The sequence below is a fragment of the Wyeomyia smithii genome, chromosome 2 (assembly GCF_029784165.1).
Source record: "Wyeomyia smithii strain HCP4-BCI-WySm-NY-G18 chromosome 2, ASM2978416v1, whole genome shotgun sequence".
Classification (NCBI taxonomy): Eukaryota; Metazoa; Arthropoda; class Insecta; order Diptera; family Culicidae; genus Wyeomyia; species Wyeomyia smithii.
Window position 1 is genome coordinate 58,416,969 of NC_073695.1, and position 18,318 is coordinate 58,435,286.

General features: G+C 39.9%; 1 protein-coding gene across 4 annotated transcripts in view; it reads right to left on the reverse strand.

The window, feature by feature from the left end:
• The window catches only part of LOC129722980 (protein dead ringer), a 217,461-nt gene that overhangs the window by 59,331 nt on the left and 139,812 nt on the right, over positions 1 to 18,318 (reverse strand). For all 4 annotated transcript variants that reach the window (XM_055676883.1, XM_055676881.1, XM_055676882.1 and 1 more), the window contains exon 5: positions 10,841 to 10,913. In XM_055676883.1, the coding sequence (XP_055532858.1) occupies positions 10,841 to 10,913 (73 nt within the window). The remainder of the gene's footprint in view (positions 1 to 10,840; positions 10,914 to 18,318) is intronic.

Genomic DNA, 18,318 nt, shown 5'->3' on the forward strand with positions numbered 1-18,318 from the left:
ATATATATATATATATATATATATATATATATATATATATATATATATATATATATATATATATATATATATATATATATATATATATATATATATATATATATATATATATATATATATATATATATATATATATATATATATATATATATATATATATATATACTGAGCGTGCGTGTGGGGAATATGGTAAATATCGAGATTCGGGGAACTTAGCCAACACACTTGCTACAAGCAATCCAAATTCGACGGATTATTTTTCGAGCGCATAGAGAACTAACTCGAGTGGAAACCTGGCCAAAATTATTTTCGCTACTGATTAGTAACATGTTGGAAAATATTTGAGTGAGAAGTGGAAGTGGCTGGTTCGAGTATTGTATCAAAGAGTAACTCTAAATATCACGCACATAACTTGATGTTTACAGTTACATAGCCTATGTGGCTTCATTAATGTTATTGAATAGATGAAGAAATACGCTCGTATAATTTGTGTTCGCAAAACGGGCAGCGAAACAAATCGAAGAATTTACCAAAAAAATGATGTAGCAAAATATCTTCATTTTGAATTTTCAGTTTGTTGCTCACAGATTATATGATGCCTCGTGGAACCTACGTAGGTTGGAAAAAGGTTTTTGGACGGAGTGTTATTTACCTGGGTTATTGATTTTGTGCATCAAGTTAATTTTAAGTTAACTTGTTGAATTAGTTGAAGTTCATTCACTTGGTTTAAAATTAGTTTATTTGACACGGCACGATACATTTTCTGTTTTACTGAGCCAAGTACAATTCGTATTAATTCTACGTTAGCAGGGAAAAGAGGGAGGCCTTTTTTTATTCTCGCGGCCGACTACGAGCTAAAGGGGATTTAAGGTGAGAGGAGGGGAGATACAATTTTGACTTAAAACTATTTTGGAACTTTGTTTTTCAACTGGTAGAGCAATTGTATTCTTGTTTGTTGTGGGTTCAAAATATTTGTGTAAGCATAGATGCGGGCTCTTCGTTTCCGTGTCTTCAGCATAGCATATTTGTATCCTTAATCTGACAAATAGACAAAGAAAATTTCAAATTTTAATGGCAGCGTTTTTCGGCCCGAAGGGAATCTATAAGCTCGGACCAAACACCACAGTATTCGGTACACGACCAAACAACATGCTCGATGTCATGGTAGCCATCGCCACAAACGCAGTGATTACTGTCTACAAGCCCTATACGAAAGAGATGCGTGTTTAACGTGTAGTGATTGGACATAAGTCTGGACATCACGCGAATGAAGTCCCGACCGACATCCAACCCCTTGAACCATGCTTTCGTCGATACCTTAGGAAAAATGAAATGTAGCCACCGTCCCAGTTCATCTGTGTTCCATGATGATTGCCAACTGTTGAGTGTTCTCTGACGCAGAATGCTATAAAATTCATCATAAGCAATTGGTCTTTCATAAATATCGCCATCAATAGCACCCACCTTAGCTAAAGAGTCAGCCGGAATCGAGCAATGAGAAGGGACCCACGCTAAGGTAACCCGGTAATTTTTATCTGTTAAAGCACTTAAAAACCGCCGTATTTTCCCCAGGAAATACGGGGTGTGCTTCACAGGCTTTATCGATCGCAGAGCCTCAATGGCACTGAGACTATCTGTGAAGATGAAGTAGTGGTCTATGGGTAGGGTTTCGATGATTCCAAGAGAGTACTGAATAGCAGCAAGTTCTGCGATGTACACGGAAGCAGGAGCATCGAGTTTGTAGGAGGCGGTAAAATTTTCGTGGAAAACACCGAAGCCAGTAGACTCATCTAGATTAGATCCGTCAGTGTAAAACCTTTTATCATAACTAACATGTTTAAACTTATTGGAAAAAATCTTAGGGATCTCTTGGGGTCGCAATTGATCCGGGATACCAGAAATGTCTTGTTTCATGGTGGTGTCGAAGAATATAGCATTATTAGAAGTATCTAAAAGTGCGACATTGGAGGAATCGTATGAAGAAGGATTAATATCTTGAGCCATATAGTCAAAATATAAAGTCATAAATCTGGATTGAGATTGAAGGTCGACCAACCTCTCGAAATTTTCAATTACTAATGGGTTCATAACTGTGCATCGAATTAGCAACCGGTAAGAGAGATTCCAAAAAACGATGTTTCAACGGAAGAATACCCGCTAACACTTCAAGACTCATCGTATGGGTCGACTGCATGCAACCCAAGGCAATACGCAAACAACGATATTGTATTCTCTCTAATTTTATAATGTGCGTGTTCGCGGCGGAGCGAAAGCAGAAACAGCCGTACTCAAGAACTGACATGGGTGGGCACCCCACCAGGTTCCGGTAATCGTACGAAGAAAATTAATCCTCTGTTGGCATTTTCGTGTCAGATACCTAATATGACAAGCCCAGGTGCATTTAGAGTCGAATCAGACCCCGAGATATTTAGCGACTAAAACCTGAGAGATCGTTTTACCCGTTAGTAGGAGCTGCAGCTGAGCTGGGTTATGCTCCCTAGAGAAAACGACCAACTCAGTTTTCTCCGGAGAGAATTCGATACCCAGCTTAAGAGCCCATTCAGACAAATTGTCTAAGGTATCTTGCAATGGTCCTTGCAGAACCGCATGGATACAACGCTATCGTCTGCAAGTTGCCTTAGCGTGCATGAATTTGCAAGACATTCATCGATGTCATTGACGTAAAAATTATATAAGAGAGGACTTAAACATGAGCCCTGGGGAAGGCCCATGTAACTAATTCGGGAAGTTGTCGCATTGCCATGTGAGAAATACATATGCTTTTCTGACAACAAATTGAGCAAAAAGTTATTCAAATTTGGTGAAAGTCCCTGCGAATGAAGTTTCGCGCTTAAAACTTCTACAGAGACAGAGTCAAAAGCCCCTTTAATATCCAAGACCGCAGAAGCCATTTGCTCTTTTCGAGCAAATGCGAGTTGAATTTCAGTAGAAAGCAACGCTAGGCAATCGTTCGTCCCTTTGCCCCGGCGAAAGCCAAATTGAGTATCTGAAAGTAAACCGTTTGTTTCGACCCATTTGTCTAACCGTAAGAGGATCATTTTCTCCATTAATTTCCGGAGGCAAGAGAGCATCGCAATCGGCCTATATGAATTGTGATCAGAGGCAGGTTTCCCGGGTTTTCGAATAGCAATGACTTCCCTCCAGTCATGCGGAACAATATTCAACTCAAGAAACTTGTTGAACAAATTCAACAAGCGTCTTTTTGCAGAGTCGGATAGATTCTTCAACAGGTTGAATTTTATTCTATCTAACCCTGGAGCCTTATTGTTGCACGACAGGAGAGCCATTGAAAATTCCAACATCGAAAATGGAGGCTCTTCCGTAGTTACTAATAACGCGTCGCGAAAGGTTTTCTGTTCCGGTACAGAGTCCGGACAGACCTTTTTGGCAAAATCGAGTATCCAGCGATCTGAATACTCCTCACTCTCATTCGAAACGTCACGGTTCCGCATGCGCCTGGCGGTATCCCAAAGAGTGCTCATCGCTGTTTCCCTCGACAACGCGTTTACGAACCGCCGCCAGTACCCGCGTTTTTTCGCCTTTACTAAGCTCTTCATCTGCCTGCCCAGTGCCTCGTACTTTCGAAGTAGGTTGACAGTGCCGTACTCCCGGTAGTCCTTATACGCCGCGGACCTTCGCGCGTACAGCTCAGAGCACTCTTTGTCCCACCATTTGTTGGGAGGGCGCTTTCTAATCGTTACCCCGGGTATCGGTTTCGTCTGAGCTTGAGTCGCGGCGTCGATTATCAAGCCAGCTAAGAACGCGTATTCTTCCTCCGAAGGAAGTTCCTCGTGAGTCTCGATAGATTCCGCTATAATAGACTCATAACGCTTCCAATCAATATTACGTGTAAGGTCGTAGGAAATATTGATTGGGTTCGGGGGAGTTGAGCCATTAGCAATTGATATAACGATTGGAAGATGATCACTACCGTGGAGATCGTTGATTACTTTCCACTGGCAATCTAACGCTAGTGATGTCGAGCAGAGGGATAGGTCAAGCACGCTTTCACGTGCTGGAGGATTGGGTACACGTGTCGCTTCCCCAGTATTCAAAAGTGTCATATTGAAGTCGTCGATCAAGTTACAAATTAAAGAAGATCGGTTGTCGTCGTACAGCGACCCCCATAGCGAACTGTGAGAGTTAAAATCTCCCAAAATCAAAGCGGGTGCGGGAAGCAATTCTGCTATATCAAGGAGTTGCTTCTGTTCAATCCGCGCGGATGGGGGAATATATAACGACACAAGGCATAGGTCTTTTCCATTCATATTCGTTTGAATAGCAACAACTTCAATATTCGAGATCGAGGGGAGGTCGATTCTGAAAAAGGAATAGCACTTTTTGATCCCTAGAAGTACCCCTCCACCGTGTGAGTCTCGATCTCGACGCATTATGTTAAAATCGTGGAAATTGAGTTGATCGTTTTTTGAGAAAAGTTTCACAGAGCGCGAACGCATCACAATTGTATGTGTTTATCAAATGTGAAAATAAATCGAATTTGGGGATGTAACTTCTGCAGTTCCACTGTAACACAGTGACAAAATTCCTAACCTCTTTCGACGTATTAGTCATCGAAAGATACGATTGCTGAAATGAGGGGCCAAGTTGCTGTGGGTTGCTTCAAAAAGGGTTTCACTGTGGGGAGAAGGGCAAGAAGAATGTTTTGAAGGGGATCAGGTATGTTGAATGTTTTAAATATCCAGTCCACAATATCAGAGAATTTTATGAACCCTGTTTCTTTTATGTCTTCTGATCGAGAAATGGGTGCACGAGGGGTTTTTGGTGCCCCAGGAAGCGGTGGGTACTCCTGGTTTGGTTTGAAATTAAAACCGGGGGGTACTTGCTTCGTTTTTCTTCACCGCTTTCTTTTTGTGTTGTCTTATTGGTCATTCCGCTTGAGGTTATCTTACGACCTTTGCGAGAAAGATTAGGAGAGTTCCTTAAGAGAACGCTTAATTTTTTCCTCGCGCTGTTTGTACGCGGGACACGACGAAAGGTCATGCCGAGTTCCCTCGCAGTAAAGACACTTTACAGTATCCTCACTGCAAGCGGTCTCAGCATGATTGCCTCCGCACTTGCTGCAGCGTGCCTTGTTGCAGCAGTAGGTGGCAGTATGGCCTAACTGCTTGCAATTTTGGCAATGCATGACCCGCGGTACAAACAGGCGTACAGGCAGACGAACCCTTTCCAAAGCTATGTAGCTCGGCAGTGCGTATCCGGCGAATGTCACCCGGAAGGAATCCGAAGGGAGGAATTTCTTCTTCCCTTCTTCGATGGATACTGAATGCAATTGCTTGACATCCAGAATCTTTACATTTTGAATCAGGGGGTTCTTGAAACAGCCAACCCCGTGACGCAAAATGTCATCGACCGTGAGGCTTCCTTCGGTAACCACACCGTCGATCTCCACGTCCTTGGCAGAGATGTACACGCGGTACTCCCTTGTAAAGAGCTCGTAGCTAGCAATTTCGTTTGCTTGCTTCAAGCTACTCACGACAACTCGCAGTTTGTTCGGCCTCACCTTTGTAATCTCGGTTACGGCCGGAAACTGTTTTGCCAGGTCTTTGCCTATTTGAATTATATTCAAAGGTTTTTTATGGGCCGGAAGTAAACAACGTAGGGATCGCTAGCGGCATCTAGGTAAGCTTTTACCCGTATTTCCGGCACCCTTGGTACAGGGCTAGGTAGCGGGGATGGTACAGGGGAAGGTAAGGGAGAACTGCTGGAAGAAATTTCAATTTCTTCCCCATTTGTTTTCACATCCAGGAAAAGTTGCACCTGAATGTCGTCCATTTTGCGGGAGCGTTACGCTCTACCGCACACAAACGATAAATATTCGAATGTGTGGGGGGAATCAAATAGTTGGTATTAAATTTTAAAAACAATATTTCAAACTACAATGAATAATAATAATAATAATAATAAAAACAACAATAATAATAATAATAATAATAATAATAATATTGATAGTAATAATATTAATAATGATAATAATTCTAAAGTGAATACTTCACCGAACGTCTAAGTCACGACCTCTCGGCTGCTAGTAGGATCCATCTGGAAGTGTGTCTTGCTTCGTGTTGTAACACAGTGGCCGTGGTCTTGTAGATGCCACTTGTTGTTGATTTCCACTCGCTCGATCGTATGGTGGTCCGTGCTGATAGCGGGGTAACAGCGGTGCGGGGGAATTATTCTTGCTGATATATCAGCTGCGTATCGGATCACTGGCGGGGTAGCCTGTCCCTACCAGTGTGCAGAAGATGTTTCTGCCGATATACTGCAGCCTATTGTTATCGCACTGCACAAGAACTAATCGACAAAAAAACACCCGTACGATAACTCGTGTATTGTTATTTTGCGAATTAAGCAGAGCTGAACAATTTGCGTCTAATCGAGACGAAAGCAAAACAACGAATGAAGTTCATTCACTTAACTAATCTCATTTAATCTTTGTTGAACCTAAACTCTGTTTTAAGCATGAAGCAGGTATTCGTCAAAATATGTCATGGACAACATTTTTCAAACGGGTCGCAAATGTCAATCCGGACGTTACCGGATGAGATATTTGCGAGGATGTGATGTTATGAACTTCCATTCCCCTGATGATTATATGATCGGATTCCGCGAGATTTGATAACTCTTTCAATATTGAAAACGCTCGAAAATACGTAAAAATCACTAATTGCGAAAACTTCTTAAGAGTAGCTATAATTTTGAATATCGGAATTTTTATCAACCGGTTTATTAGCATTGAACATAAAGAATTCATTTGGTGCATAATATTGATCAATTGTAATTTTTTTTTGACGCCTGGCCCAACTTGGTTCGATTCCCAAAAAATGCTTGAAAATTTGTCAATTTTTACAGCGCTCTCAGCATATGATAATACCGTTTAACGTTAATCGAGTGATGGTATATTGTGAAGCATTTATTTAAGCTGCAGAAAAAATATAGCGGCACCAAAAAGCGACAAAATTTGTTTTCTTATTTTGGCCAGATTTTTGTTCTAAGTACTCCGCTGTGCGACGGTGCCACTAGTAGCTTAACAGACCCGCGGACAGCAGACATCTTCTTTATTACTTTGCTCATAAGTTAGCACATATGCATGAAAAAATAACAGAAGAGGTTGGATCCCGGCAGCTTATTTGAACATTTGTTTGAATATTTCCGAAACATTTCTCAGGATCTAGGTGATGAAAAAGTGATAATTATTGTTTGCCATTCCTACTGGTTCTGAAAAATAATCCGTCGAATTTGAATTGCTTTCCTTTGAAAGTACATTTCGAATCTCGATATTTACCATATTCCCCACACGCACGCTCAGTATAGCAGTGACAAACACCGCAAACAGCCAACGTCACTAGCGGACAGTAGCGTCATCAACAAATAAACAAAACGTAGAACAACGTGAACAATAAAACACAAATTTCTGTACAAACACTAGTAATTATGACGTCAAAAATTACATTTTCGTGAACCACAAATTAAGACCTTTCGATTGATCTATATATCATCGTTGTCCGATTCATTTAAAGAAAAATCAAGTTTCAAGATGGCTTGACTCAGTTTTTTGAAAATTTCTCGGAAACCATTTAACCACAAATTACCACAAATTGGATTCGAACTCACAAATTAACCACTAAATATTGGTGATAAAAGAATTAAAAAAAATTACTTTGTCAAGCCATCTTGATATATGCTAGAGAGCTCACTCAAAATCCATTAAGGGGTAATAGAGGACCCTGTCTGACGAAAAAAAAATTTCTACGCATATGGCCCAAAATTTAACTACTGCAGAGTTATTCACTTTTTCCAGTTTTCGGTTATGTTTGCCTTTAACGAGGTAACGAGCAGAAAATTGTGAATCGTACAAAACTAAATACAGGCACAGCTTTTAAAGTGAAATAGCAGCTAAACTAAAAGAGTTGGATGTTTGGTGTCAGAGAACAACTTGTAGAGTAGACTTTAGTGTTTAATTTGGTTCACAACAAATCCCACGTTTATCACATATTTCAGAGAGAAAATTTCAGTTTAGTTCTCCAAAAACATTCAATTTCACATTTGTTCCTTTCTGAGTGCTGCTTATACACTCTGATTCATCGTTTTTGAATACTATCGATTATAAAATTTTCTCATCTTTCCAACGATACCTACAGAATTGAGCTAGTTATCTTCCTTCTTGTGCTAGACCTTGTAAAAGGCAAACATAACCGAAAACTGAAAAAAGTGAATAACTCTGCAGTAGTTAAATTGTGGCCATATACGTAGAGATTTTTTTCATCAAATGGGATCCTCCATCACGGCCTCCATCAAAGTAAAATTTAATCAAATTTTGTGTGACGTACTTAATGGTTGTCGTCTTATCCTGCAATATCGTGAAGGAACGTCCATAAAATGTGTAACGCTTTCCTATTTAGAAAGTTGCGGTATTCAGTAAATTTATTCAGAAAGTCAAGGGCTTTTGTATGGTGGATAGAGCAGTTAGAAATTTCACCGCTAGGTGACGCTAAAGCGCACTTAACTCTTCGTATTGGGACATTAATTCAACTCGTAATTCCGACTTCCTAGAAAATTGTGGTCTTTAGCAAACTTGTCTGGAAGGTCAAGAACTTTTGGTTGAACACTTCGTGTTTTGACCCTAACTTATCTCGCGACTCCTTCTTCCAATAAAGTTGTGGTCTTCAGCAAAGTTGTTCAGGAGATTATAGGGCTTCTGGATGCTGAATGATTTATAGCAGAACTCCACCGATATATAGCGCTAGTGAGTATGCTATTTCACCTATTTTGACCATTACTGGTCCCGTAAATTTTGCTTCCTGGAAAGTAGCGGTCTTCGGCCATTGCCAGCCAAACATTTTTTTTAAGAGTACGTATCGCAGGTCTACCGCAATTTTTTTAATGCTGAGGAGTTCATGTTATCTAAGGTTCTGTATCTCTATAAAAAAAACTGTGGTCAAAAGAGACCTATCTAAGGCGGGGGCCTAGCGTGATTGGTAACGTCTCCGCCAACCACGCTCGACGCCTGGGCTCGAATCCCAACGCCAACATAGGTGCCGAGTGTTGTGGGGTGGCATGATCCACTCACAACCAACCCAACAGGTCTAGATTAAATCCTAGCCTACACCGGGAGATTTTCTGAGGCGAAAGTTCTCTGGGATCACGTCTTCCATCGTATGAGGAAGTAAAGCCGTTGGCGCCGGTCCGTTAATCAACAGGTCGTAAGTTAGGATCCTGGATGGAGTCGCCTCTCCGGGCGTCGGTGATTGGCACAACAACAGTGGCGGATACTAGACCGTCGGAAAAAGCGAGAATAAAAAAAGAGCCCTATCCAATTGATTCAGCGAAAAAGATACCTCAGATTTCTTCTGAAAAATTTAAATCGCTGAATTACTGGATATGAGTCTAAGTAGTTGGGTTCTTGAGATAAATTTATTTCCTAACATTCAATATTAAACGCGTAATAGCGCCTATGCACAGTGTTTTATTTTGCCGTTTTCGTGCGATTAATTAAATAGCGTTTCAAATGTTGATTATACCCATAATGTATGTTCGGAGAAGTTTCAAGATATTCAAAAATACAACTTTAGATGTAGGAATATGAGTGATCAATCCACCTAAAAGTGAGATAGAAAATTTATTTTTTTTACAGATTGAGATAGACGCATGGTGTCTTGGGCAAAATTTTAGGTGATCTCAAAACAATAAACTTTGTCGAAGACACCATGCGTCTATCTCTTATATGTTACGAGCAACATAAAGTTTTTTATGGAGAAGTCCTGGAAAACTTAATGTTGCTCGTAATATATAAGAGATAGAAACATGATGTCTTCGGCAAAGTTTATTGTTTTGAAATCACCTAAAATTTTGCCGGAGACACCATGCGTCTATCTCAATCTGTTAAAAAAATAAATTTTCTATCTCACTTTTAAGTGGATTGATCACTCATATTCCTACATCTAAAGATGTACTTTTCAATATCTTGAAACTTCTCCGAGCATACATTATGGGTATAATCAACATTTAAAACGCTATTTAATTAATCGCACGAAAACGGCAAAATAAAACACTGTGCTATGGTGGTCTTAACCCCAATCAAACTTCCCATGAATCAAAAGCACCTAACCTTCCGAACAACTTTGCTGACGACTGGAGCATTCTTAGTGGTTGAACTCACGAGATAAATTTATATGAAAGCTTTGCTGAAGGTCGCAACTTTCTAGGCTGTCAAAAACACGGGAGGGGGTAGCATTATTAGGCTCATTTCAAGTGATGCTAAACTTTTCGGGGTGCTGCAATATTAAAACTGAGTCTTGCAATACTTAGTGAAGCGATTCCAAAATTATAGCGGGTAGAGTAGCTCATAGAGTGCATTCTTAGTTATTTAGGTATAATATTCTGTCGTCCGTGCGTGGGAAATCATTCGTGAATCGCATGCATGTATGTAGCTCAGCTCTGATTGGTCAGAATCTGCGTTTCAATAAGGCTTGACAACTATCATTAATACAACAGCTTGCATAATCAAAATACAATTTTCTGCATTTGGGCGGATGCGTGGCTAATTTTCCAATCGATTGCTGCAAAAAGTAGGGGAATCCGATGAAAACTAACCGAGTGATAAGCATTTGAAATTACATAATTTCGTCCTCTGTCCTGATTTTAGACTTTTATTTTACACCCTTAAAGACCTCTCCTTAAAGACCTCTCCCTAAAGACGTAGTTCTGCAATTTGTAGTGTGCGATAACGCTTATGAAGAAAAAATATATAATAACAAAATTCACGAAAGCTTTCAAAAATTAGTCTTCAGCCGAAATAACTCACCTCGTTTCTGCATAAAAAGAAACAAATCATCCAGGAACTCTTTCCGTTTGGGATCATCGTTGATTTCGTAGAGCTGAAATTTGAAACAAACATGAAAGAAATTAGTATTTTTTTCAACAATTATTTTCAATGCAATCGAAATGCAAAAGCAACGTGGAAAACCCTTTCTGAAACACAAACGATCGAAATTAGTTGATGAATATCTTTTTTTTTTTTTCAACGTTGATTGCAAGCTCGAACAACCCAAACACGAGTGCATCAGCAACACACATCGCTTGTTAAGAAAGCTGCCCACATTTCAGCTTTAATTGCGATTGGCAGCATATTCAACTTATTAAAGTTTATTGCGTGTCCGGTGAAATAATTTTAGCTTGCTTATTCTCTACCAGGCTTTTTATTTCTATTGAAGAGAACTGTGGCAGCAGTCGTAGGACCGAACTACAAATAATTCGTATATACCTATAGCTTTTATTACAGGCGGCACACCCCACCGCAAAACAAGAGCAAGTGCATAAATTGTTGCAAGTACTATAAAAAAACACCCGAAGGCCCAGTCCCCGTGGTAGGTCGGTCGATAGTGAACTGGTGTGAAAAGTAGACAGAACAACGGTAAGAAAACTGGCTAATACCCTGCTGGAATACAATAGCAGCCGGATAAGCAGGTGGAAAACGGTAGCATGACAATGGGTTTATCCCATGGATGGAAAAGCTGTCTTCCAGGGCCTTAGGAAGGTTGGCGAGTATTCTCAACTAAGACTTTAAATTCGTTCTCCGCAATTTTGCAGTCAAAGTACGTCCTACATCAAAGTACGTTCTATATTTTGAATACGGTGAACAGTCTCAAATTTCCGGAGTAAAAAATAGAATCTGACAGAGGCAAAATCAAACTGCCCCCAAATTATCGCCACATCGGCGCACCACAAATCGAACAGGATGAAAGATTGACTATCGTCATCCTCGAATGTCACAGCGAGTGGTGAAAGATCACGCGAAGTATATCTAAGTAAGGTAAGTGAATGAAAGGCGAACAACAGGCAGCCAGCGGCACCGCACCGCAGAGTCAGTCGCCGGCGGAGGTCACCCGCGAGGCGGTCGTCGCCGTTTTTTTTTCTCTCTCCTCTAATGTGGGTTCTAAAATAAAACTAAAGCTGACGTTGTCATTAGAATCGATCAATCGGGTCACGTAAATACTACGGCGCTCGTGGCAACCCTCACTGACGGACACATCCTCCTGTCGGATCGACAATCGACGCAACCGATTGATGTTTGCCTAATGACAAGAGTGCGTTCGCAGGAAAAATTCACGGTGGTTCGGCATATCTCGCGGTGCAGTCCGGTTCACTTAGAAGATGTGCGCGATTGGTGGGTTCCCTACGGGAGTCGTTTGGCGTTTCTTTATTTTTCGACTTTTCGATCAGGGTCGAGCGTTGAATAAGTCGCAGTAAGTGGACAGATTTTTTTTTTTTCAATCTGACAACTGGTGTTATAGTTACTTGAAAAAAGAGCCTTCCTAAATCCATATTCAAAATAAGAGGCTCGAATCCACTTTTTCTTTGAATGCCATAAAATCACGCACATGAGAATTCAAATGATTCGACCAAAGCATACTTTCAACGGTTTGAATTGAATGCTTCTACGAATCATAACTTCAGAACCATAACCGGCAACCACTTCAAAGCACATCCTCAGTGTCAGTCAAGATTTACATTCTTTTACAACATTGTTTTGATAAAACATATAATTAAATTTATGAAGATAATTCATAAAGAGGCAGCCATCGTAAAAGTGCACGTCCGCTTCGGTTGGCCGTCCTGCTTGCACAAACACACTCAAGGACGGTGAAAATCGCGCAGACGGCACGTCTGACATCGCTGTTCCGCAACGGGCGCAGCATAAAACCGTAACCCCGGAGCATATACTTACATGTGGCCAGCCAGCGAGGTGCACCTCGTAACCTTTGAAGAATTTTTGCACCGCCTCCCAAAGTTTTTTTACGACCATCCTCGGCAAGATTGGCAAGTGCCCGGTCGTAGCGAGCGGAGCGGAGCGTAACGAAGCGGCGGCAGCAGGCACTTCATTCATCACACTCCGAAAGAAAAGCAGCCAAGTTGAAAATCCATAAAATTATAAAATTTATACGAAAATTACTACACGCGCGCCAAGTACCGCATCCTCCCCCTTACCGGCATTTTCGCCAATTTTCCCGACCGCCTGAAATTTGATGACTTTTTCGTCTTTCCCAAAGTGTTGTTGTTGACTGCTTGCTCGCTAGCTAGTCATGTTTTAGCGCTTTCGAGAAGTATTCATCAAAACATAAAGAAATGCATGTGCATTTGTAAGAGGTGAACACTTTGCGCTGGATGATCTTGCTCTGTACGCGCCGTCGCTGACATAATGCAAGCGGAGGTAATAAATGAATGAATAAATTATACTAAATTTAAGAAAACGCATGGCGGTCTGTTCTGGTACCGCCGAGGTTTCGGAATGGAAAGACAAGAGCGAAACTCCCGCACATTGGCGCTGCAAGGTGGTCTTATTTGCGTCGACTGCAATGTCGTATCGAATCAGAAAAACGCTCAAAACTGGCGTTGGGGAATTGGTTTGGAATGCAAACAAGCTGGAAGAGTGGTATTAAATGCAAGGCATGTGTGAACAGTCTGGAAGTATGAAAGTGACAAATTGAGGTTATTCGAACTCAATCAACATCGATCAAATTACTTTTGCATGCTTCTAATCACCAACATGTAAATTATCTAACCTCATCAACAATCACATCTGCCAAGGGGTGCAAAAAAACTTTTTTCATTCAAGTCTAACTCAAGCACGGTTTAGCCAACAAACAATAATTCCTTTGCCCCGTAGAATGACCACACTAAAGTCAGGTTGCGTGACTTGGCTTGTGGTGAACTTCTTCACTTGCGTTCATCGTTTCCTGCCAGCAGCAGTTCTCTAAATGCCAAAATCAGGCGCACGAAACCGAGCCGAACAGCAAACGGACGACGATGCCGAAGACGGCGACGGCGGCGGAACGAAAACAGACACGAGAAGGAAATCAGTCGACTCCCGTATAATAACCATAATAGGACTATAATCACAACAATTTGCTCACTGAGATACACATTAATTACGAGGTCTGTGAGAATCCTATAAATTACCGCATAAATCGTCCCGAGAGTTGTCGCTCTACGGCGATAGACAGCCAGCCAAGCAGCATTCAACCCAACACACAGACAGCGAACGAGGGGTTGGAGAACGAGCTTAATTGAATAAACATCATCGAGTTGTGGTGAGCTCCGTCTTTCGTCTCCTAGTCTTGGCCAGCACTTCTCGATAGTAACCGCTTTGCTGCCGCATGCTGTGCAAACAAACAAGTCCAGCGCATCTTCTTCTCTCCCGGTACACTTGCCAGCCTTTGCGAAATGTCGTCGATGTGACGAAAGGAAAGTGAGAAAAGAAATTATCCAGGTTCTCTCGCCCGAGGGAATCCTTAACCGTTTCCCATCATTTTTTTCTCCTTCCTGCGCGATGATTGAAACAGGTTCTAGCTCCCACCGAGCGAAAAACCGATACACACCGGGCATGGGGTTGTTGGTCAACTCGCAGCGAATGGAAACCTAAATAAATTGAAGTGATTAAGCGGCACTTAATACCTCTTGTCAATAGATAGAATGAGATGTGCGAGATGCTGCGGTTGGCAGAGAGTGTCCACTACGGGGAATGTATTCGGACTTAATCTTCCAGATGTCCCTTTTGCACTACAGCTGAACCGTTAAAAGACCATTACCGATGTGACCGTAGGATTATTCGACACGCACCGCTGGACAAATGATACTAGAATCTAGATTGCCACTTCTAACCCTGATTGCAACATTTAGTACCGAATTTTCAACGGAATTCGGATCATTAGGAAGCTGCGTAATTGTGTATTGTTTGTTTAATGACGAATGAAGTCCAGTAACTGCATGCTACAAGAGAGTTCATTATTAGAGATGGTCGGGTTTCGGGTTTTTAAACCCGAAACCCGAGCCCGACCCGTACCCGACGGGTTCGGGTCGGGTTCGGGTTTGAAAATTTTCGAAAATGTCGGGTACGGGTCGGGTTCGGGTTTTGTGAAAAAAATATTTTCGGGTTCGGGTCGGGTTCGGGTTTGAAAATGTCGGGTTTGGGTATGAAAACCCGAAACCCGACTATAAAATCAATGAAATCTCGGGTTCGGGTTTCACAATTTCGGGTTCGGGTCGGGTTCGGGTTTTAAAAAAAAGAAAAATAATAATGAACCATTTCTGATTTAAATGAAACTTTGCACACTTCGCAAATACTCAAACTTTACAGACCTAATTCTGAAATATTTGAAATGGATGCATTTGGGAAGTTAGTCACCAAAAATCCAAAGTTTCTACTAGGAATTTCAAATACTAAAAATTTCACTCGCTCCGTTTTAATTTCAAATTCAGTGGTTATTTTATAATATTCGTAATTTAAATTCAAAAAAAAAAAATTAAGCCAGATCTAAGAAATAAGTCACAATGCTCATTGTAAATAAAAAATTGAGAAAAAATGATAAATATCATTATATAAAGCTTCTGATACTTGACAAAAATGTGTGATTTCAAACTTTCCAGAAATTTCTAGAGCATGTTATGCTTTGAAAACGAAAGCAAAGGAAATAATTCATGGAAATTTTCAAAAAAACCGTGAATCCATATATGAAAAACTGCTATGACATTTGCTCGCTCTACACTAATACGGGTGGATTGGGCCAAATAGAGCCTATAACAGTTGAGTTGAGTTAAGCTTTGAAGAAAAGTATTGATATCATGTCTTCACTAGTTTTACCTTATACGTTCTAAAAGTTATCAAAAAATTATTGTAATATCCTAAAACATAGCAAGAAAAAGTCCTGGTCTTGGACAAAAATATGTATATGTTTTCTTGTAGAATACAGCTCACAAAAGTTGAATCCAAAAAACCAAATTTATAAGTAATTTCCATATAAAATACTCTATAACTCTGTACGCAATGAAAATAGGAATTTTGTTTATTCAGCAAAGTTTCAGATTTTTACATGTTTTAAAACTTTTCCGAATAAACCTCACCTCTTTCTTTTACCACAAAAACTAAGTTATTTAATAACCGTAGAAAGCTCTAACTAACTTTTGACACTTATGCACATAATTGTTCTGAAGACACCATTAAGCTAGGATGATAAAAGGTGTTAAGAAATCGAGTTCCACTTTTTGCACCTTTTGAACCACAGTAAGCTTATGTGACCGTCCGTCGCCAAAAAAAGGGCAGCAATTTTGATCGATAATTTTCAATTTGGTAGAAACTTTACATAGATGGTTCTATGGGCAAAAAATGCTATTATGTGCTATTAGTTTTTTTTCGCTTTTGAGAAGCTATGTAAAAATACTAGGCAGAAACTGTACTGATGTTCATAAATATGTAAAGTGTAAAGTGTGGATGATAATTTTAACAAAATAAACACTCCCAAAACAAATTTTTTTGAGAAAAAAATAAAATAAAAAATGTATTATCTAAAAAGCTCATTTTTTCAAAAATCTATTTTTTCCATAAAAACTACAAAAAATTAGCTGAACACAACAATATAATAGTAAATTAAACATCTCAAAAAGCTCACTTTTTTATGAGCACTCTGCGCGGTAAATAATCCCGAAATGATGTCCCGGATTTTGTGCTGACATAAATTCGACATCGGAACTATTTTCCGCGCGGAGTGCCTATTAAGGGATTATATACCTTTTTAGTAAAAAAGGATAGAGTTGTTGCATTGTTGTTGATAATTGTTGCAGTACAATTCAAAAAAAATTACTTTGCCGTGTTTACGATTGCGATGAAACTACTGAACCGATTTTCTTCATCTTTTTTTTTTTTCATTATTCGTTATTAAATTTCTCGGTCGTTGAACGAAAGTTCAACTTTGCAATTTTCAGCACTCAAAACATGTTTTTTTCGGAAAAAAAAGTTCCTGTTTGATTTGAAAACATAATACTTATAACAATGATCGTTCAGATACTAATGAAAAAACACGAGTTTCTTTATTTTAGTTGCGAAAAAAAGCGTTTCGGGGAAACGGACATTACTTCACAAATAACTGGTACTTCTTATGAACAAACGTTGTTTATTTTGTTGTTGAATGACTGAACTTTCAGAAAAATGCTACTTTTATGCAATAAAAAAAGTGCTCCACGCTTAAAACATTTTCCAGACTTTTCTCTTTTTTCTCGGGCAAAAAGGTTGATAACTCCTTAAGTGTGTGTGAAATGATTTGTTCGAGTCAAAGCAGAATTTATTTCGAGCAATCCCAAAAAACGGGCAATCATTTCAACCGACCATTTTTAATTTGGTAATATGCTATTTTGGGCTATTGATGTTTTTTTTGACGTAACACTACGTCTTTGTTTTCTCTGCGAGATTACATTTTGTGAAATTGAAAATGATACTGGCAAATGTTGCGTCAGATTTCAAACGATTATAGCAAGCGAACGACTTAATGCATCTTATTCATTTATATGTCGGTGGATAGGTGGATAGAAATGTGTAACAATTGTTTGATATAATGTTTAACATTGTTGCTTTATTGCTTAATGGAGAAAAAAGGTGAAAAGTTCCAAGATAAAGCTTTCTCATACATTTCCCTCGCTATTGGCTTGCTTCCCGAGCACGGATAACAATAACATGGACGGAATAAATTCCACTGCCTACATATTTTCACTCAACAAAGTGTTTTGTTCCGTTACCATCGTACACTGCAGGATATTTTGCTGGCACAGCTACTGGAGGGCACAGCGGAGAGCAAACTTTATTATGCGCGGTCAAGCAAAATATTCCATGCTACCGATGGTGCGATCATCAGCGTTCTGTAGCCCGAATTTCTAACTGAAGATTATGGAATCGGTTCTTTTTAGAACTCTGGATACTTGAAGATAAGAGTTATGAGAATTTTCGCAACTACTACTTGTATAAAATTTCCATGTATTCATGCATCGTTAGTTTGACAAAAACGACCATCAAATATAAACGGTAGTGTTGCCTTTGTCGCAGCATATAATATATACATTTAGTCCTACGTCACCATTCCATACAACCCCTAGGGCTGTATACTTTGTAGTATTTTTTTTTGAATCACCTCCTTTTGCCTCCGATGCGGAACTTTTTACGCTGGCGGGCAACATATTCGAGCTAACGACTCCTCTAATGAACAAGAAATTTCTATAGATTGCTGAATTATTTGATGGGACAACCAAATTTTGAAAACCACGCGGAGAAACCAAATTCCGGTGAAGTGATGACGGCGTACTAGTTGTTATGAGCTTTTTCATAAAAACACAGGTAGTATGCTATGGTGAGCAACATTCCGTGATCTGGTTTTAATCAGTAAAGCAACTTTTGCTTTTATTGACAAGCAATCCATTTCGCCGAGACCATTGTGTAATCCTTGCAAGATTCTCGTTAAC